The sequence below is a fragment of the Bos javanicus genome, chromosome 11, assembly GCF_032452875.1.
Source record: "Bos javanicus breed banteng chromosome 11, ARS-OSU_banteng_1.0, whole genome shotgun sequence".
Taxonomy (NCBI): domain Eukaryota; kingdom Metazoa; phylum Chordata; class Mammalia; order Artiodactyla; family Bovidae; genus Bos; species Bos javanicus.
Genome location: NC_083878.1, coordinates 93988978 through 94005036, shown reverse-complemented (window position 1 = coordinate 94005036; position 16059 = coordinate 93988978). Strand labels below are relative to the sequence as shown.

At 47.1% G+C, this 16059-nt stretch overlaps 2 protein-coding genes across 6 annotated transcripts in view; one reads left to right on the top strand and one right to left on the bottom strand.

Moving 5' to 3' along the window:
• The window catches only part of STRBP (spermatid perinuclear RNA binding protein), a 199183-nt gene that overhangs the window by 179978 nt on the left and 3146 nt on the right, over positions 1-16059 (top strand). The window lies entirely within an intron of this gene.
• Positions 1773-16059, bottom strand: part of RABGAP1 (RAB GTPase activating protein 1) — a 169158-nt gene continuing 154871 nt past the window's right edge. For all 5 annotated transcript variants that reach the window (XM_061433454.1, XM_061433455.1, XM_061433453.1 and 2 more), the window contains 5 exons: positions 8353-8457; positions 7438-7521; positions 6700-6771; positions 4854-5051; positions 1773-3533 (listed from right to left, as the gene is read on the bottom strand). In XM_061433454.1, the coding sequence (XP_061289438.1) occupies positions 3411-3533; positions 4854-5051; positions 6700-6771; positions 7438-7521; positions 8353-8457 (582 nt within the window). In that variant the 3' untranslated portion in view covers positions 1773-3410. The remainder of the gene's footprint in view (positions 3534-4853; positions 5052-6699; positions 6772-7437; positions 7522-8352; positions 8458-16059) is intronic.

The window sequence follows — 16059 nt, the reverse complement described above, 5'->3', positions numbered from 1 at the left end:
TCCTTTTGTTCTGGAACTGAGTGCCCCAGCCACTCTGAGCTCATCTGCCTGCTTCTCCTCACTCTCTGTCCGAATGAAGCTGAGAAGGCGGCCTGAATCCCAGGGTCAGAATCATGCATCTCTGAGCAAGTGAAGCACCTCAGCCCTTCACACATCCATCATCCAGATGAACCAAAAGGTCTGAGAGGCCTGGCACCTCCCCCTGGCACCACCTCTTTCTGCACAGCTCCTGGGCAGTTCAGAGCTGAGAGTGCTGTTTGGGGTTTAGTTCTAGAGGGTTTTTCTTTTCTTCACTCCCCGCATGGTGCTCTCCTGCCGCCAGGACTTGGAGTCCAGAACAGATGGAGACGGCACTCCTGGAGACCGGGCGGTGGATCCCTCCTGCCTTTGTTATGAGCTGCCTTCAGCCCGCATTGACAGCGAGCAGCCCCCTGGAGATCTGCTCAACAAGCTACTCAGCCTGTCTCATGTCTTGCAGTCGGGGAGGAAGTAGAGCCCTGGTCACGTGGTCAGTACCAGGATGCCAGTTTTCCAGCACGAAGTCACTGCCCTTCCTACCACGGTTCCCTCCAACCACCCTCCTTCCCCTCAACTGACTTTCACAGCCAGGCTTCTTGAAACCTACACCCTGCTTCAGCTTCCTGGGGGGCTAGTCTGGCCCCTCTGCTGCACTCGACCACCTCTGCACCTCCTCCCACTCTGAGCTCCAGCCGTTTCCCAGTCACCAAACCACCAAACCACTTCATCCAGGCCCACCCTCACCCAAGGTGGAGCTCGTTCATTCTCTCGGGATGACCCTGGTCACTTTAGGTGTGCCAAGGTTGATGGGCCAAGGGGGTGCCTTTCTCCTGACAGGGCACAGCCGCTGAGTGGATGATTTCTGCAAGCCCCTATCCTCCTCACACTGTGACTCTGGGGCAGGGAAAAGCCAGGGGCAGGCCAGCCCTTCTGGACTCTCGACCTGGTTGGCCGGGAACATGGACCCCAGAAACGTGCCCTCTGGCCTTGAGCAGCAAAGGGATCCCACCTGTCCTCCAGAGTCCCTGTGCCAGCCTTCGCAGAGCTCCTGTCACAGCCCGGCCACTTGCCAGGCACCAGTCCTGCATCTGGGCTGTGGAGAGAAGACGGGGCAGGGCTCACTCACCGCCTTCCCTTCTCCGGGGCCTGCAGCTCAGCCTGCTTCATCCAGAGACTGGTGTCGGGGTCGTGGAGGGCAGGTCAAGCAAGCAGGGGCCGTCGGGTGCGGGGAGCACTGCTCTCTTCTTCCTGCTGCAGAGAAGTGGGTGAGGTGGTGAAGGACGGCCCGTCTGGGAGCCTCCTGGGGGGCTGCAGCGTAGGAAGACCAGCAGTGGTCGGAAGGAGCACTCTTCCCAGAGAGTCTGGGTACTGACCACTTCTGCCCCTCGGCTGCTTGCCCTGCATGTGCACATCTGGGGCCCGCAGTGCCGTCTTCCATCTCGGCCTGGTAAGATGCTTTTGTCTTTCAAGGTCTTACCACTCGCTCACCTCCATTAAGACTTCCCTAAACCTGTAGCACACGAGTCACATCTCACCCATCACCATAGCACTTTGTTTCTCCAGGACGGACAGTGCTCACGAGGAAGGTGCCGGCAGCAGCCCCCGGGGGACAAAGCCTGTGTCTTCTCCCCCAACCCCGCCACCCGCCACGGGCCTGGCATGCATGGCTGCTCACACGCATCTCAGCCCAGAGCGGGAGCAGGGGAGGAAGTGGGCAAGAGCACGTAATGATAAAACTGGTTTTTACAAAGTGATGCTGTTTGTACCAAAATATTTAATGAATATGCTGTTAAAATAAAACCAACAAAAGAAACAGTAATACAATTTTACTGGTTTATATTTCAATTCATGAAGTTGACACACTGAAACTACCCTAGCACAATGTCCACACACCTAGTTTTAGATGGGCGCATAGCTGTTTTGGTAACTGAACAAGGACACAGACAGCAGTGGAGGGGATGGTCTGGGGGGATCAGGGGTTGCCGCTTGTTACCTCCCTTATCACAGATGACTTCAGCAAGTGTTAATACAGCCAACAGGAAAAAAGAGATACAAAACCACCCAAGTCTCTTTATATACAAACCAGTGCCTCTTGTAACCAGCTACTCCACACTGCACGCACAGAAGACGGCAGAATCATCTGCGAGACAGCCTGTCAGCGTTATCACTATATAAATTAAAAGTCTAAAGTTATTTTTTTAAAAAAGGTGCTAAAACCCCCATTCTATAGTTTTGAAGTGAGAACCTGCAGCCCATCCGAAGAGCAAGGCTTGCACTGGCCTCACCCCAGGGAGGGCCCAGGCAGGCGGGGACACAGGCCAGCAGGACGCGGGCCTCTTGGCATGTGTCTGCACAGCCTTACATTCACACTCTCTCTCTCACACACATACAGAACTCAAAGTCTTTCTCACTTGTACAACCTGTTGTGCAAAAACACTAGGAACCTTGAAGTGAAGGTGCTCTTCACAGCTCTCACACCAGCAGGGTAGAGAGCAGAGCCCGACAAACCTTGAATGCAGTAAGTGCCCAAATAACCACGTAATTAACTTGTGCAGATCAGTCCTAGTCTGGGATTTAAACACTGTCAGTTGGGTGCATTGGGAAAAAGATATCTATACACACACACACACACAGACACATGAAGCAAAATAAGATTTGTCCATGTTACGATTAACCCAGTCTCACAGTCGGTCAAGTCACCCGCCCCAGCGCTGTGGAGTCATTTGGCAGCTAACAATAAGAACAACAGAAACTATGAGAGTTGCATAGAATTGATCAGAAATGTGAGTGATGCCGAACCAAAACCTGTGCATTGTAGAGTTTAACAAAACTAGGTGGCTTCAACTACAAGCATGAAACCCTCCTATTTAAACAAAGTGCTTCTCCATGTCTACACAGAGGACCCTCTGCTGGCACTGGAGCAGGTACTTGAGTTACTGATCCCCTGCTCTACGTCCCCCTATATATATATATATATATTTATATATATATATATATATATATATATATATATATATTTGTATGTGTGTGTGTATTTTAAAAAAAAATTAAAGGTTTAGAAAAAAACCAACAGCCTGAAGATCCCCAAACTCTGATAACGTCAACTCGGATGCTGGGCTGGATATGAGCTGACCTAACTGGGAAGAGGCCGGAGGTCACATGGAGGAGTGACGTTCGGAGTGTCCAGAGCGGCAGGCGAGTCAGCGGGCCTGTTAGTACCAGCAGTGAGGAGGGCCTCACGAGCTCTGGTCCACAGTGACCTCCCGACAGGCTTCTATGGATCTGACTTGCGGACATTCTGTCCTGGGGCATGTCACAGAATCACACATCTGGCCAAAGAAGGCAACAAAAGGTGTCATGTTTTCCGAAGGGTCTGGAAGCAGCAGCTGCTCTCAGCAAGTCTCTTTCCCTTGAACCCCAGTTGCTGTCTTTATGGAGCTCAGTGTTCGGTTAAACCACGTCTTCTTGGCTGCCTGGACCTCGTTGAGGGCAAGGCCTAAATGGTGCTCCAAGTCCTGGAAGAGCAACAATGGACATGAGGATGCTGGTCTCCTGTGCAAAGGACGCTGCCTCCCCAGAGCTGAGCCAAGGCAACAAGTGTAGTCTGTCTCCTCCTGAGACAACTCTGGGAACAGCCACCACCCCTGCTCCCCACCCCAGCTTTCAAAACTGGCACAGAAAGATCTGGAGGGCCAAAAGCTTTGGCACGTTTTCTAGTTAAGACCTCATCTTTTTATTGAAACAGCGTCCCATCTGAACATCTCACCCTCCATCTACCCACTGCACACCTGGAGTCAGCCGAAGGCTCTAGCTAAGAACGCAGCATTAATTTCCAGCAAGCACCTTAGAAGTCTAGACCTGCTAGCAAGACATGTGAGATGCTTCACAATCTGGACCTTTCGGGCAGGCCCACTGCGCCCTCTGTGCTGTGGGCGCACAGCACAGAGGACATGCCATGCCCTCTGCTGGCTCAGCGCTCCTCCCCTTCACCAGCTGCAACCTCTGTCCATTCTCTGATCAGACACCGCCCTTGGTGAGGCCCTTCCTAATTACCCAGACAGTCGCCCAAGCCGCGTCTTAGCTCTGCAGCGCCAGCAGCTGAAACTGGGCCTGGGCGAGCAGGTGTCCAGTGATGAATGTGATGGGGAGACCAGGTCTTCAGCTTTAGTCCTAAACTGGGTTCCTCCATGCTCTGTGCTTGGCGCCTGCCCTGTGCTCAGCACGGTGCTGCCGGAACTAGCCGTGCAGTATAAAGATGACCAAAATAAGTCCCAGTTTCTTCAGGAAAGGAGGCTCAGATAAATTAGGTAATAAGTCCTAAGGCACAAAGCTGGTTAAGTGACAGGAGCTGGGACATAAAAGCTGGTATTGTGAAGCCCTCAGACAGCATGCTGAGCCCCTTGTGTGCATTAGCTTTTTTAGTCTTCAAAGCAAACAATCAGAGTGACCCTCATCACCTCCACTGGCAGATGAGGAACCTGAAGTGTAAGGAGGTTACTAACCCAATGTCAAGGGGTTTGCTGGTGCAGCTGCGAGTTCAAATCATATGTTCTCTCCTCCACCAGAAGGATTCCAAGTTAGATGGATAATTCTCATTATGAGAAAGCCCAATTCTTAGGACAGGCTAAATACTAATTAAACATCCACTAGTAAATAACAAGTAACAGGCTTCTTCCCAGGAGGATTATGGTCCAAGTATAAAAGGGAAAAAAACCCCAAACCGTCAATATCATTTCTGGGGTTTCTAGCCCCAGAAAATCATACCCTCATGCAGGCCTGGGCCCCCTGCATCAGGGGCAGAGGGCTGGTTGGGAATGCGAGGCTGCAGCTGTTACCTGGATCTTACACTCCGCTTCCACTAGCTGCAGCTTGGTCTGTGCCAGTTCCAGCTCCATCTCTCTCAGCTGGTTCTTGAGCGTTTCCTTCTCCTCATCTGTATCCTCATCCACAACTTCCTTAGCTGAGCCCATGCCCTTTATGCTCCCTTCTTTGTTGAAAAATTCCCGGCAGCGTTCACAGTCATCTACTTTTTGCTGAAATTGAAGGTCAGATGTGAAGAGACAAAGGAGACATGAAGGTGTAAGCATCTCCTTTCTGGGGAGCCTGGCTGAGCACTATAGCTTCTGAAAAACTACGTTCTTTTTGTAAACTGTTAGATGACCTACTGGAAAAGTCACCTGGCGTTACATACCAAAAGCAATACAAATATTGTTATGTCTTGATCCAGTCATTTCACATCTAGGAATCTTAGCTAAAAAAATGAAAAAGGAGCAACTAGATAAAGATTTATGTACAAGGAATTTCACTGCAGAATCAGAGACACAGAAAAGAGGTGGGGAGATAAACTATCCAGCTCCTGGAAGAAATTACATAGGATGTGCTGTATTTATACAAGGAAGTATGCAGCCTCGGAAAAGGTTTTGAGGAATTTTTCATAATTTGGTAAAAATGCTATGGTGCTGGGTGAACTAGGACACGAAAATGTCGTTAAAGCTTAGTTACAAATCCACACTACATTTCACGAAAATAAGACAGCAATGACTGTAAGAAACATCATTTCATTTTCCTCTAAGAAAATATTCTGCCAGTGAAACCACAAAAGCCATTAGTTATGAAATATGTCCCAACTTCAGATGTAAATTTGAAAAAAATGCGTATCTTAGACTGAAAGAAAATTTGTATGTTAGAGGAAATACAAACATGGAAAGAACACACACCAAAGTGTTAATGGTGGTGTAGTCTGTGGGTAGTGAGATAAGGCTTTCTTCCCCTGCCCTTTATTCGTATTTTCCAATTTTCTTCAATGAACATTATTAGTTTTAGAATCAGAAAATGAATTTTGCTTAAAAAATTGGTACTGCTGGTTAAACACTGCTTATGATAGAGGCCAAGTATCACCTTGTTCCAGGTAAAATGTTGCTTCATGCAAACATGGTCACGAACTCTCCCACATTTCTGTCCACCCAGTTATAAATATGTTAGTAAAGTATCTTTCAGTAAATTGTTCATCTTTTTCAAATTATTCAGCAAATTATTCACAAGTAAAAGTTGACAAGTAGTCTAATAATAAAGAAACATCAAGGAACAAAATCTCTGAAACTGGCAACAAAACATTTAAAAACTCCGGTTCTCACTGTATCTGGGTCCATTATAGTAGGAGGCAGATGTCCCCGCACTACGGAAACTCCTGGGGAGTAGTCCCCAGCTACGGAAAATCGTGGGGAGTGGTTCCCAGCTACAGAAAATCGTGGGCAGTGGCCTGGCCTCTGCAGCTGCCACCCTCAAGTGAGACCTGTCACCCCCAGGACCCTTCTGCCTCAGCGTGCTGCTGCAGGGGTCACAGACGACACCTCCAGTCGAGGGGTTCTTGCATGTGGTTTTTTAAAAAGCGAAGTAATCCAGAGGAGGACGTTGTACGGGTTTATAAAGAACAGGGACACCTGCACCTTGAGGTCTAACGTCAGGACTCCTCTGGTCTGCTCTGTACCCCTACCCAATGGAAAGAGGCAGACAGGAGCTGTCAGTCGCTGAGCCAGGCCCCGACAGCTGCCCCGTCAGGCACGCATCAGCCTCTCTCACTTTTGAAATCCAGGTGGAATATTCCCCTCCCCAAATCTTTTGTGAATACAGCCATTAAATGAACTAGGGGGGATAAAATCTCTTTGATAAATGAAGACTTACCCGAATTTTCTCAATCTCCACTTTATTAGCAGCCTGCTGCTTCTCCAATCTTTCACTCAACTGAGAGCAAATCTAAGGAAACAAACATGGTATTCACATGACAGCCTCTTCAGCAGTGTCATCATCTGCACAGTCTGGGCTCGTGGTGTATTCCACAGTAGAGGCTGGACCATGGATTGAGACAGTACTGAGAGGGAGGGAGCAGATGACAGGTGGGCAGAGGGTGCCCTGGCTCTGTCACCTCCGTATCCATCGGCCCAGGACCTGCGAGAACCCATCAGTGCCAGAGTGCACTCGATGGTCAATGTCACAAACACGCCAGACTCCAGAGCCAGCAACAGAGCCCAGGACTGAAGGCACAAGACCAGTTCAGTTATGCTGTCAGAATGGACCAGCTGGGGGACAGGTGGTTCCCCATCACAGGACCACACACGAGCAGCCGGAGTCTGAAGTGCTCCCAAGAACCAGGGTGGCCTCCAGGGATTAAGTGCCTGCTTGCGTGAGGGACCTAGGCCAGGGCCACAAACATAATCTCTGGACTCCTCACAACAATTCTCTGGGAGAGTCACGAGTCCCCCTGTTTTACAGCTGAATCAGCACGGTAACTCGACCAGAAGCACAGGGACTCCTGCAGGGCCAGTGGCCGAGTGGGCACACGTTGGGGTGTGGAAAGGAAACCTCTACGCAGGCGAGCAGAGCGCCCAGAGCGTGTGGCCCACTTCCAGGGCACAGACCCACCTGCTTGTAGTCGCCAATGATAGAGCTGTTTTTTTTAATCTCGGATTCTGCCTTGTCCAGTTCCCGACGGCACATTTCTTTTAACTGTGCACAGTAAGAAAAGCAAAGGTGACTGATGGTTGAGGGAGACAGACAGGAAGCCCCGGCAGGAGCGGTGTCGTGCTGCGCTGACCCCACAGTCCCAGGGGGCGCTCCTGTCTCCTCCCGATTCTCTCAGCAGTACGAACCCTACTCCTGATGCCGGGACGGAAGTCGGAACATCCGACAACATCAAATCCTGCTTCAGGTGGGCCTTTGGCTGAAGTCCCTGTCAGTGCAGCCCACACTGGGGCCCTGGGCGGAGGAGGTAACAGAGCAAAGGTCGAGGAAAAGCTGATGGGAGCACGGCTGTTCCTTCAGCGCCTCAGGGGTTACGTGGCACATGCCCGTCACCTCTCACCTCGGGTCGCCTGACTGAGATGAGAAGCAGGTGGACAGTGAAGCAGAACCAGCCTGCCCAGGGCGCAGCACCCGAAGCTCTTCCTACCCAGGGGCTGTGCTGAGGACAAGCCTCCCAGAGCTGGCTCTGTGGGGAGATAGCTGTGGACAGGGCAAGTAGGGGAGGAGCCACACATTACGAGACGTCTGCTTTCCTTCCGCAGAAATGCTAACCTTTTTGGGCACACTCAGATGCTGGCACACAGGAACTTCTGCCCCAGTGGAAGGGTGGGCTTTGCCTCACTGTCTCCTTCTACATTTTAATTATTAAGAACCATTATGTTGCTTTACCTAGTAAGTAAAAAAGGCCTTTGGAGAGAAACTGAAGCCAGTTGTCTCCAGAGTTCTCCAGGGCCAAGAGGAAGCCAGCAGTGAAATCCCAGCTCTCAAGCATCTGCAAGACATAGAGGAGTGTGGGAGGGGCGATGCCCCCTTTACCTGAGCAGACTCTTCTTCCAGCCTTCTTTTCTCTTCCTCTGCGTCAATCAACTTTTGTTTGGTCATAAGCAGCTCCTTGTTCAGTGCATCTGCCTTTTCCTCAGCCTGAAAGGTTTGAGAGATGTTGTTACAGAAAAAGTGAGAACTGAAAGGGTCTGAATTATGCAGCATAGCCCAACTTTAGGATGAGGAGGAAACTGTGATCCAGAGAGGGGCTGTGATATGCTCGAGGTCACACCGAGAGCACACTCGTGCATGAGTGCCAGGCCGTCTCCTGCCCAGTGTTGTGTGGGGCAGTGGCTAGGAGCTGGCCTTTGGCATCAGATAGCCTGGCCTCGACTCCCATCGCTCCCTGACTTTGTGCCACTAGGAAGAGTCACAGAGAACCTATCGGAGCTTCAGGATTTTCATCTGAGGGAAGGCATGGAAAGGATTCTGCGCAGTTCTGCTAACATGTAGCAGACACTCAATAAAAGGCAGCCATCATTATTATGAAGACTCAGAATTCTGGTTTTCTTCTCTGAACTCTCAGGATTTTCTCTGCTTCATCAAACACGTTCTGCATTTTGCTCTTGTTCTCATCTGACAAAGGCAGGCGCCTCCTTCCAGGCACGCTCGTTCTCTTACCTGAAATGGCCATCTTCCACCCGAGTTTTTCTAAAGCACACAGAAGCCTGGCGGGCAGATCTACGGGGCCAAGCGACACCGGTGCACCCGCCCTGACCACAGGGTCCGTTACCCTTGAGTGTCCAGTGATAACCGAAGAGTGAGAGACGGCAGCACGTGAGAAGGCAGGCGGGGAACAGGGGCACAGCTAGACATGGAGCATCTCTGCAAGCTTCTCACATGCAGCTTCCTTTGACAATGGATGGTGGTTCCCTGAATTTGAACAGTATGTCTGAGGTCACGGAGCTAAGTGTATAACAGTCCCTGCGCCTGCTACCACGTCACTTCCTGAGACACGTTTTCTTTGGGAGGCATAGGTCCCAGGGGGCTGGGGGCTGAGACCTTAAGTGGAGACTTGAGAATGGCACACCATGCAACTCAAAAAGCCATTCAGTTCAGTTGCCTAGTTGTGTCTGACTCTTTGTGACCCCACGGACTACAGCACACCAGGCTTCCCATCCATCACCAACTCCTGGAGCTCACTCAAACTCATGTCCATCAAATTGGTGATGCCATCCAACCATCTCATCCTCTGTTGTCCCCTTCTCCTCCTGCCTTCAATCTTTCCCAGCATCAGGGTCTTTTCCAATGAGTCAGTTCTTCGCATCAGATGGCCAAAGTATTGGAGTTTCAGCTTCAGCATCAGTCCTTCCAGTGAATATTCAGGACTGATTTCCTTTAGGATGGACTGGCTTGATCTCCTTGCAGTCCAAGGGACTCTCAAGAGTCTTTTCCAACACCACAGTCCAAAAGCATCAATTCTTTGGCACTCAGCTTTCTTTATAGTCCATCTCTCACATTCATACATGACTACTGGAAAAACCATAGTAGCTTTGACTAGACGGACCTTTGTTGGCAAAGTAATGTCTCTGCTTTTTAATATGCTGTCTAGGTTGGTCATAGTTTTTCTTCCAGGGGCAATCATCTTTTAATTTCATGGCTGCAGTCACCATCTGCAGTGATTTTGGAGCCCAAGAAAATAAAAGTCTGTCACCATTTCCCTTGTTTTCCCATCAATTTACAATGAAGTGATGGAACCAGATGCCATGATCTTTTGTTTTTTGAATGTTGAGTTTTAAGCCAGCTTTTTCACTCTCCTCTTTCATCAAGAGGCTCTTCAGTTCCTCTTCACTTTCTGCCATAAGAGTGGTGTCATCTGCATATCTCAGGTTATTGATATTTCTCCCAGCAATCTTGATTCCAGTTTGTGCTTCATCCAGCCTGCCATTTTGCATGATGTACTCTGCATATAAGTTAAATAAGCAGGATGACAATATACAGCCTTGACGTACTCCTTTCCCTATTTGGAACCGGTCTGTTGTTCCATGTCCAGTTCCAACTGTTGCTTCTTGACCTGCATACAGATTTCTCGGGAGGCAGACAAGGTGATCTGGTATTCCCATCTCTTGATGAATTTTCCAGTTTGTTGTGATCCACACAGTCAAGGGCTGTGGAGTAGGCAATAAAGCACAAGTAGATGTTTTTCTAGAACTCTCTTTCTTTTTTGATGATCCAACAGATGTTGGCAATTTGATCTCTGGTTCCTCTGCCTTTTACAAGTCCAACTTGAACATCTGAAAGTTCTCGGTTCATGTACTGTTGGGAGCCTCACTTGGAGAATTTTGAGCATTACTCTGCTACCGTGTGAGAGGAGTGCAACTGTGTGGTAGTTTGAACATTTCTGACATTGCCTTTCTTTGGGATTGGAATGAAAACTGAACTTTTCCAGTCCCGTGGCCACTGCTGAGTTTTCCAAATTTGCTGGCATATTGAGAACAGCACTTTAACAGCAGCATCTTTTAAAGATTTGAAATAGCTCGACTGGAATTCCATCACCGCCAGCAGTTTTGCTCATAGTGATGCTACCTAAGGCCCACTTGACTTCGCATTCCAGGATGTCTGGTTCTGGGTGAGTGATCATACCATTATGATTATCTGGGTCATGAAGATCTCTTTTGTACAATTTTTATGTGTATTCTTGCCACCTCTTCTTAATATCTTCTGCTTCTGTTAGGTCCGTACCATTTCTGTCCTTTTTTTTGTGCCCATCTTTGCATGAAATGTTTCCTTGGTATCTCTAATTTTCTTGAAGAGATCTCTATCTAGTCTTTGCCATTCTATTGTTTTCCTCTATTTCTAAGCCATTAGTTACTGGCAAATTGCACATACCTGTGATTAAATGGGGTCCTGGATTTAAGCCTGTCCTTGCTGGGGAGTGGCTTATCTTCTCCTCTAGCTCAAACCCAAGCAGCAAGTGAGAGGGAAATGAGACTCAAACAACAGAGGAAATAATATGGAGAATGAAGTCCTGTTAAAGATTTTATTTTACTTGAATCAAGAGAACATCCTGTCACCTCTGCCTCTCTCTCTCGGACCTGGGTAAAGCCCCTGAGCAGTAACCTACAGCACATACATACATTCTCTGTTACTCATCATCACTCCCATGGGAGGTAAGACTGATTTTAACAAGTACAGGACAGCTGGCTCACCACGAAGGGGGTCTTCTAACCCAAGAGTCTTTCTTGCCCACCCTGACTCCAAAATTTAGAAAAATGTTAGACGGGTAAGTGATTCCCCCAAGCTTGCACAGTGCGTGTGGCAGAGCTGGAATCCCTGCTACAGGAGCTGACTTGCAATGCTGCGCCCCTTCAACGGGAAAGTGCGCAGAGGCCACCGGGCGGCTGACGGTGGTCCTGAGGGCGCCACACGCGCCACTCTACTTACGTATGCGCATGAGGAGAGAACGTGTGGGATCAGCACCATCTAGAGTTCCACTTCTGGTCATGGAGGACTAACCAGGACCAGACTCACCCACCCCCATAAACACAACACTGGACAAAGTATATAAAGCTACCGTCTGCTGACCCTGAAAACCAATGCAGAACTGTGGCTCCTGGGAGAAAGGAAACAAGCAAGGCTCTACCACCGCTCTGGGTTTCTGCCTCTGGACCAAGGAGCAGGGTGAGGGGTTCTACACAGAGCATGCCTCAAAGGGTTACGGAGACAGAGCCAGGGGCTCAGAGAGGCTGTGGCAACTGAAAGTTGTGGGCGAGAGCTCTGGAGATGAGAGAGCTCCAGAACCACTGACAGGGTGGCAGAAGAGAGAACATGAAATCATGAAAATACCCAATTAAACCAAAGAAGGCAGAAAAGGGGAAAAAAAGAAAAAGCAAATACAACAAATGGAGAACAAACAGCAAGGTGGTAGACTTAAATCTACCATATAAATAATTACATTAAATGTAACTGGTCTAAACATTCCAATTAAAAGGAGACTGTCAGACTGAATTTGAAAAAGCAAGATCCAACTATAGCTGGTGACAAAATCCCATTTTAAATATAAAGACATAGATATATTAAAAAAAAGAATGGAAAAGGATATGCCATGCAATACTATGAAGGCTGGAATGGCTATATTAATATCAGACAAAGTAGATTTCAGAACAGAGTACCACCAACGACAAAGAGGGACATTACATAACACCAAGAGGCACTCCTTGAAACTTGAAATGTATTCATAAAGTCAAAAGAAACAAAAACTGACATAATAAAGGAGAAATATATTAGGGCACAGAGTTACACATTTCCTTACTGTTCTCTCAGTAAGTGATGGAATAAATAAAGAGAAAAGTGGCAAGTCTACGGAAGATTTAACCAACAGTGAATCAGCTTGATCAAAGTGATGTTTACACAACGCTCCACCTACAACAGCAGGACAGATGTACTTTCCAAGAACATGTGGTACATTCAACCCAAATGCATCACGGAGAGTCCCAAAATAAAGCCTAAGTGTGCTTTTCTTGTTGTTGTTCACTCATTAAGTCCCGTCTGAATTTTTGTGACCTCAAGGACTGCAGCATGCCAGGCTCCTTTGTACTTCACTATCTCCCAGAGTCAGCTCAAATTCATGTCCATTGAGTTGGTAATGCTATCCGACCATCTTATCCTCTGTCACCCCCTTTTCGTGCCCTCAATCTTTCCCAGCATCGGGGTCTTTTCCAATGAGTCGGTTTTTTGCACCAGGTGGCCAAAGCTTCAGCTTTAGCAACAGTCCTTCTAATGAATATTCAGAGTTGATTTCCTTTAGGATTGACTGGTTTGATCTCCTTGCTGTCAAGGGACTCTCAAGAGTCTTTTCTCTGGCACCACAATTTGAAAGCAAGAATTCTTCAGCGCTCAACCTTCTTTATGGTCCAACTCTCACAGTCGTGCATGACTACTGGAAAAACCACAGCTTTGACTATAAGGACATTTGTCAGCAAAGTGATGTCTCTGCTTTTAAATACACTGTCTAGATTTGTCATGGCTTTTCCTCCAAGGATATGGCTACCCACTCCAGTATCCTTGCCCAGAGAATTCCATGGACAGAAGAGCCTGGTGGGCTACAATCCATGGGACTGCAAAGAGTTGGACATGACTGAATGGCTAACACTTTCACTTCCTTCCAAGGAGCAAGTGTCTTCTAATTTCTTGGCTGTAGTCACTGTCTGCAGTGATTTTGGAGCCCAAGAAAATAAAATCTGTCACTGCTTCCACTTTTTCCCCTTATATTTGCTATGAAGTGAATTGCCAACATCTGCTGGATCATAGAAAAAGCAAGAGAGTTCCAGAAAAACATCTATTTCTGCTTTATTGACTATGCCAAAGTCTTTGACTGTGTGGATCATAATAAACTGTGGAAAATTCTGAAAGAGATAGGAATACCAGACTACCTGACCTGCCTCTTGAGAAACCTATATGCAGGTCCGGAAGCAACAGTTAGAACTGGACATGGGACAACAGACTGGTTCCAAATAGGAAAAGGAGTACGTCAAGGCTGTATATTGTCACCCTGCTTATTTAACTTCTATGCAGAGTACATCATGAGAAATGCTGGGCTGGAAGAAGCACAAGCTGGAATCAAGACTGCCGGAAGAAATATCAATAACCTCAGATATGCAGATGACACCACTCTTATGGCAGAAAGTGAAGAGGAACTAAAAAGCCTCTTGATAAAAGTGAAAGTGGAGAGTGAAAAAGTTGGCTTAAAGCTCAACACTCAGAAAACGAAGATCATGGCATCCGGTCCCATCACTTCATGGGAAATAGATGGGGAAACAGTGGAAACAGTGTCAAGACTTTATTTTTGGGGGCTCCAAAATCACTGCAGATGGTGACTGCAGCCATGAAATTAAAAGACGCTTACTCCTTGGAAAGAAAGTTATGACCAACCTAGATAGCATATTAAAAGGCAGAGACATCACTTTGCCAACAAAGGTCTGTCTAGTCAAGGCTGTGGTTTTTCCAGTGGTCATGTATGGATGTGAAAGTTGGACTGTGAAGAAAGCTGAGTGCCAAAGAATTGATGCTTTTGAACTATGGTGTTGGAGAAGACTCTTGAGAGTTCCTTGGACTGCAAGGAGGTCTAACCAGTCCATTCTAAAGGAGATCAGCCCTGGGTGTTCACTGGAGGGACTGATGCTGAAGCTGAAATTCCAATACTTTGGGCACCTCATGTGAAGAGTTGACTCACTGGAAAAGACCCAGATGCTGGGAGGGATTGGGGGCAAGAGGAGAAGGGGATGACAGAGGATGAGATGGCTGGACGGCATCACCGACTTGATGGACATGAGTTTGGGTGGACTCCGGGAGTTGGTGATGGGACAGGGAGGCCTGCTGTGCTGCCATTCATGGGGTTGCAAAAAGTCAGACATGACTGAGCGACTGAACTGAACTGATGGAATTGGATGCCATGATCTTAGTTTTTGACTGTTAAGTTTCAAGCCAGCTTTTCCACTCTCCTTTTTCACCCTCAAGAAGCTCTTTAGTTCCTCTTCACTTTCTGCCATTAGAATGGTATCGTCTACATATCTGAGGTTGTTGATATTTCTCCTGGAAATTTTGATTCCAGCTTGTGATTCATTCAGCCTGGCATTTCACCTGATGTACTCTGCATATAATTTAAATAAACGGGGAGACAATATACAGCCCTGTTGTATTCCTTTTGCACTAGTCAGTTGTTTCCCGTCCAGTTCTAACTGTTGCTTCTTGACCTGCATGTAGGTTTCTCAGGAGACAGGTAAGGTGGTCTGGTACTCCCATCTCTAAGAATTTCCCACAGTTTTTTGTGACCCACAGACCCACAGACCCTGGTATAGCAGAGAGTCAAAGGGTTTTAGCACAGTCAATGAAGCAAAAGTAGATGTTTTTTTCTGGAATTCCCTTGCTTTCTCCATGATCCAATCAATGTTGACAATTTGATCTCTGGTTCCTCTGCCTTTTCTAAACCCAGTTTGTACATCTAAAAGTCCTTGGTTCATGTATTGCGGAGCCCAGCTTGAAGGATTTTGAGCATAACCTTGCTAGCATGTGAAATGAGTACAATTATACAGTAGTTTGAACATTCTTTGGCAAAAGTATGCTTTAAAAGTATTAAAATCAGGAAAAGTATGTACCCTGATGACAAATGAATTAAATCAGAAATCAACGAACAGAAAAACTTCTGGGATAAATCCCTAATAGATAAAAATTAAACAACACACTACTAATTAACTCAGAGATCAAAGAAATCACAAAAATTGAATGAAAATAAAAACACAACACATCAGAATGTGTGAGACGTAGCTGAAACAGTGCCTCAGAGAGACTTCTAACTTTATATACCTATTTTTAAAAGGACTAAAGGTCCAAATCAATGACTAAGTTTCCTCTTTAAGAAGCTAGAAAAAGAGCAGGTTAAACCAAAAGAAAAGGAGGAGGAGATAATAAAAAGCAGAAATCAATAAAACAAAAAGAAAAAAGTCAACAAAACCAAAAGCTGGGTTTTAAAAAGATCAACACAATTGATATACTTCTAGTTAGATAAGAAAAAAAAGAGAAAAGACAGAAATTACCCATATCAGGAATAAAAGAGAGAAGCCTTCAACAGATCCTATAAACATCAAAAGAATGAGGGGATATCAACGATTTTTTATGCCAATACATTTGACAACTAAGATGAAATGGACAGATCACTAGAAAGGCACAAACTATAAGGATCTACACATGAAGATTTAGGAAATC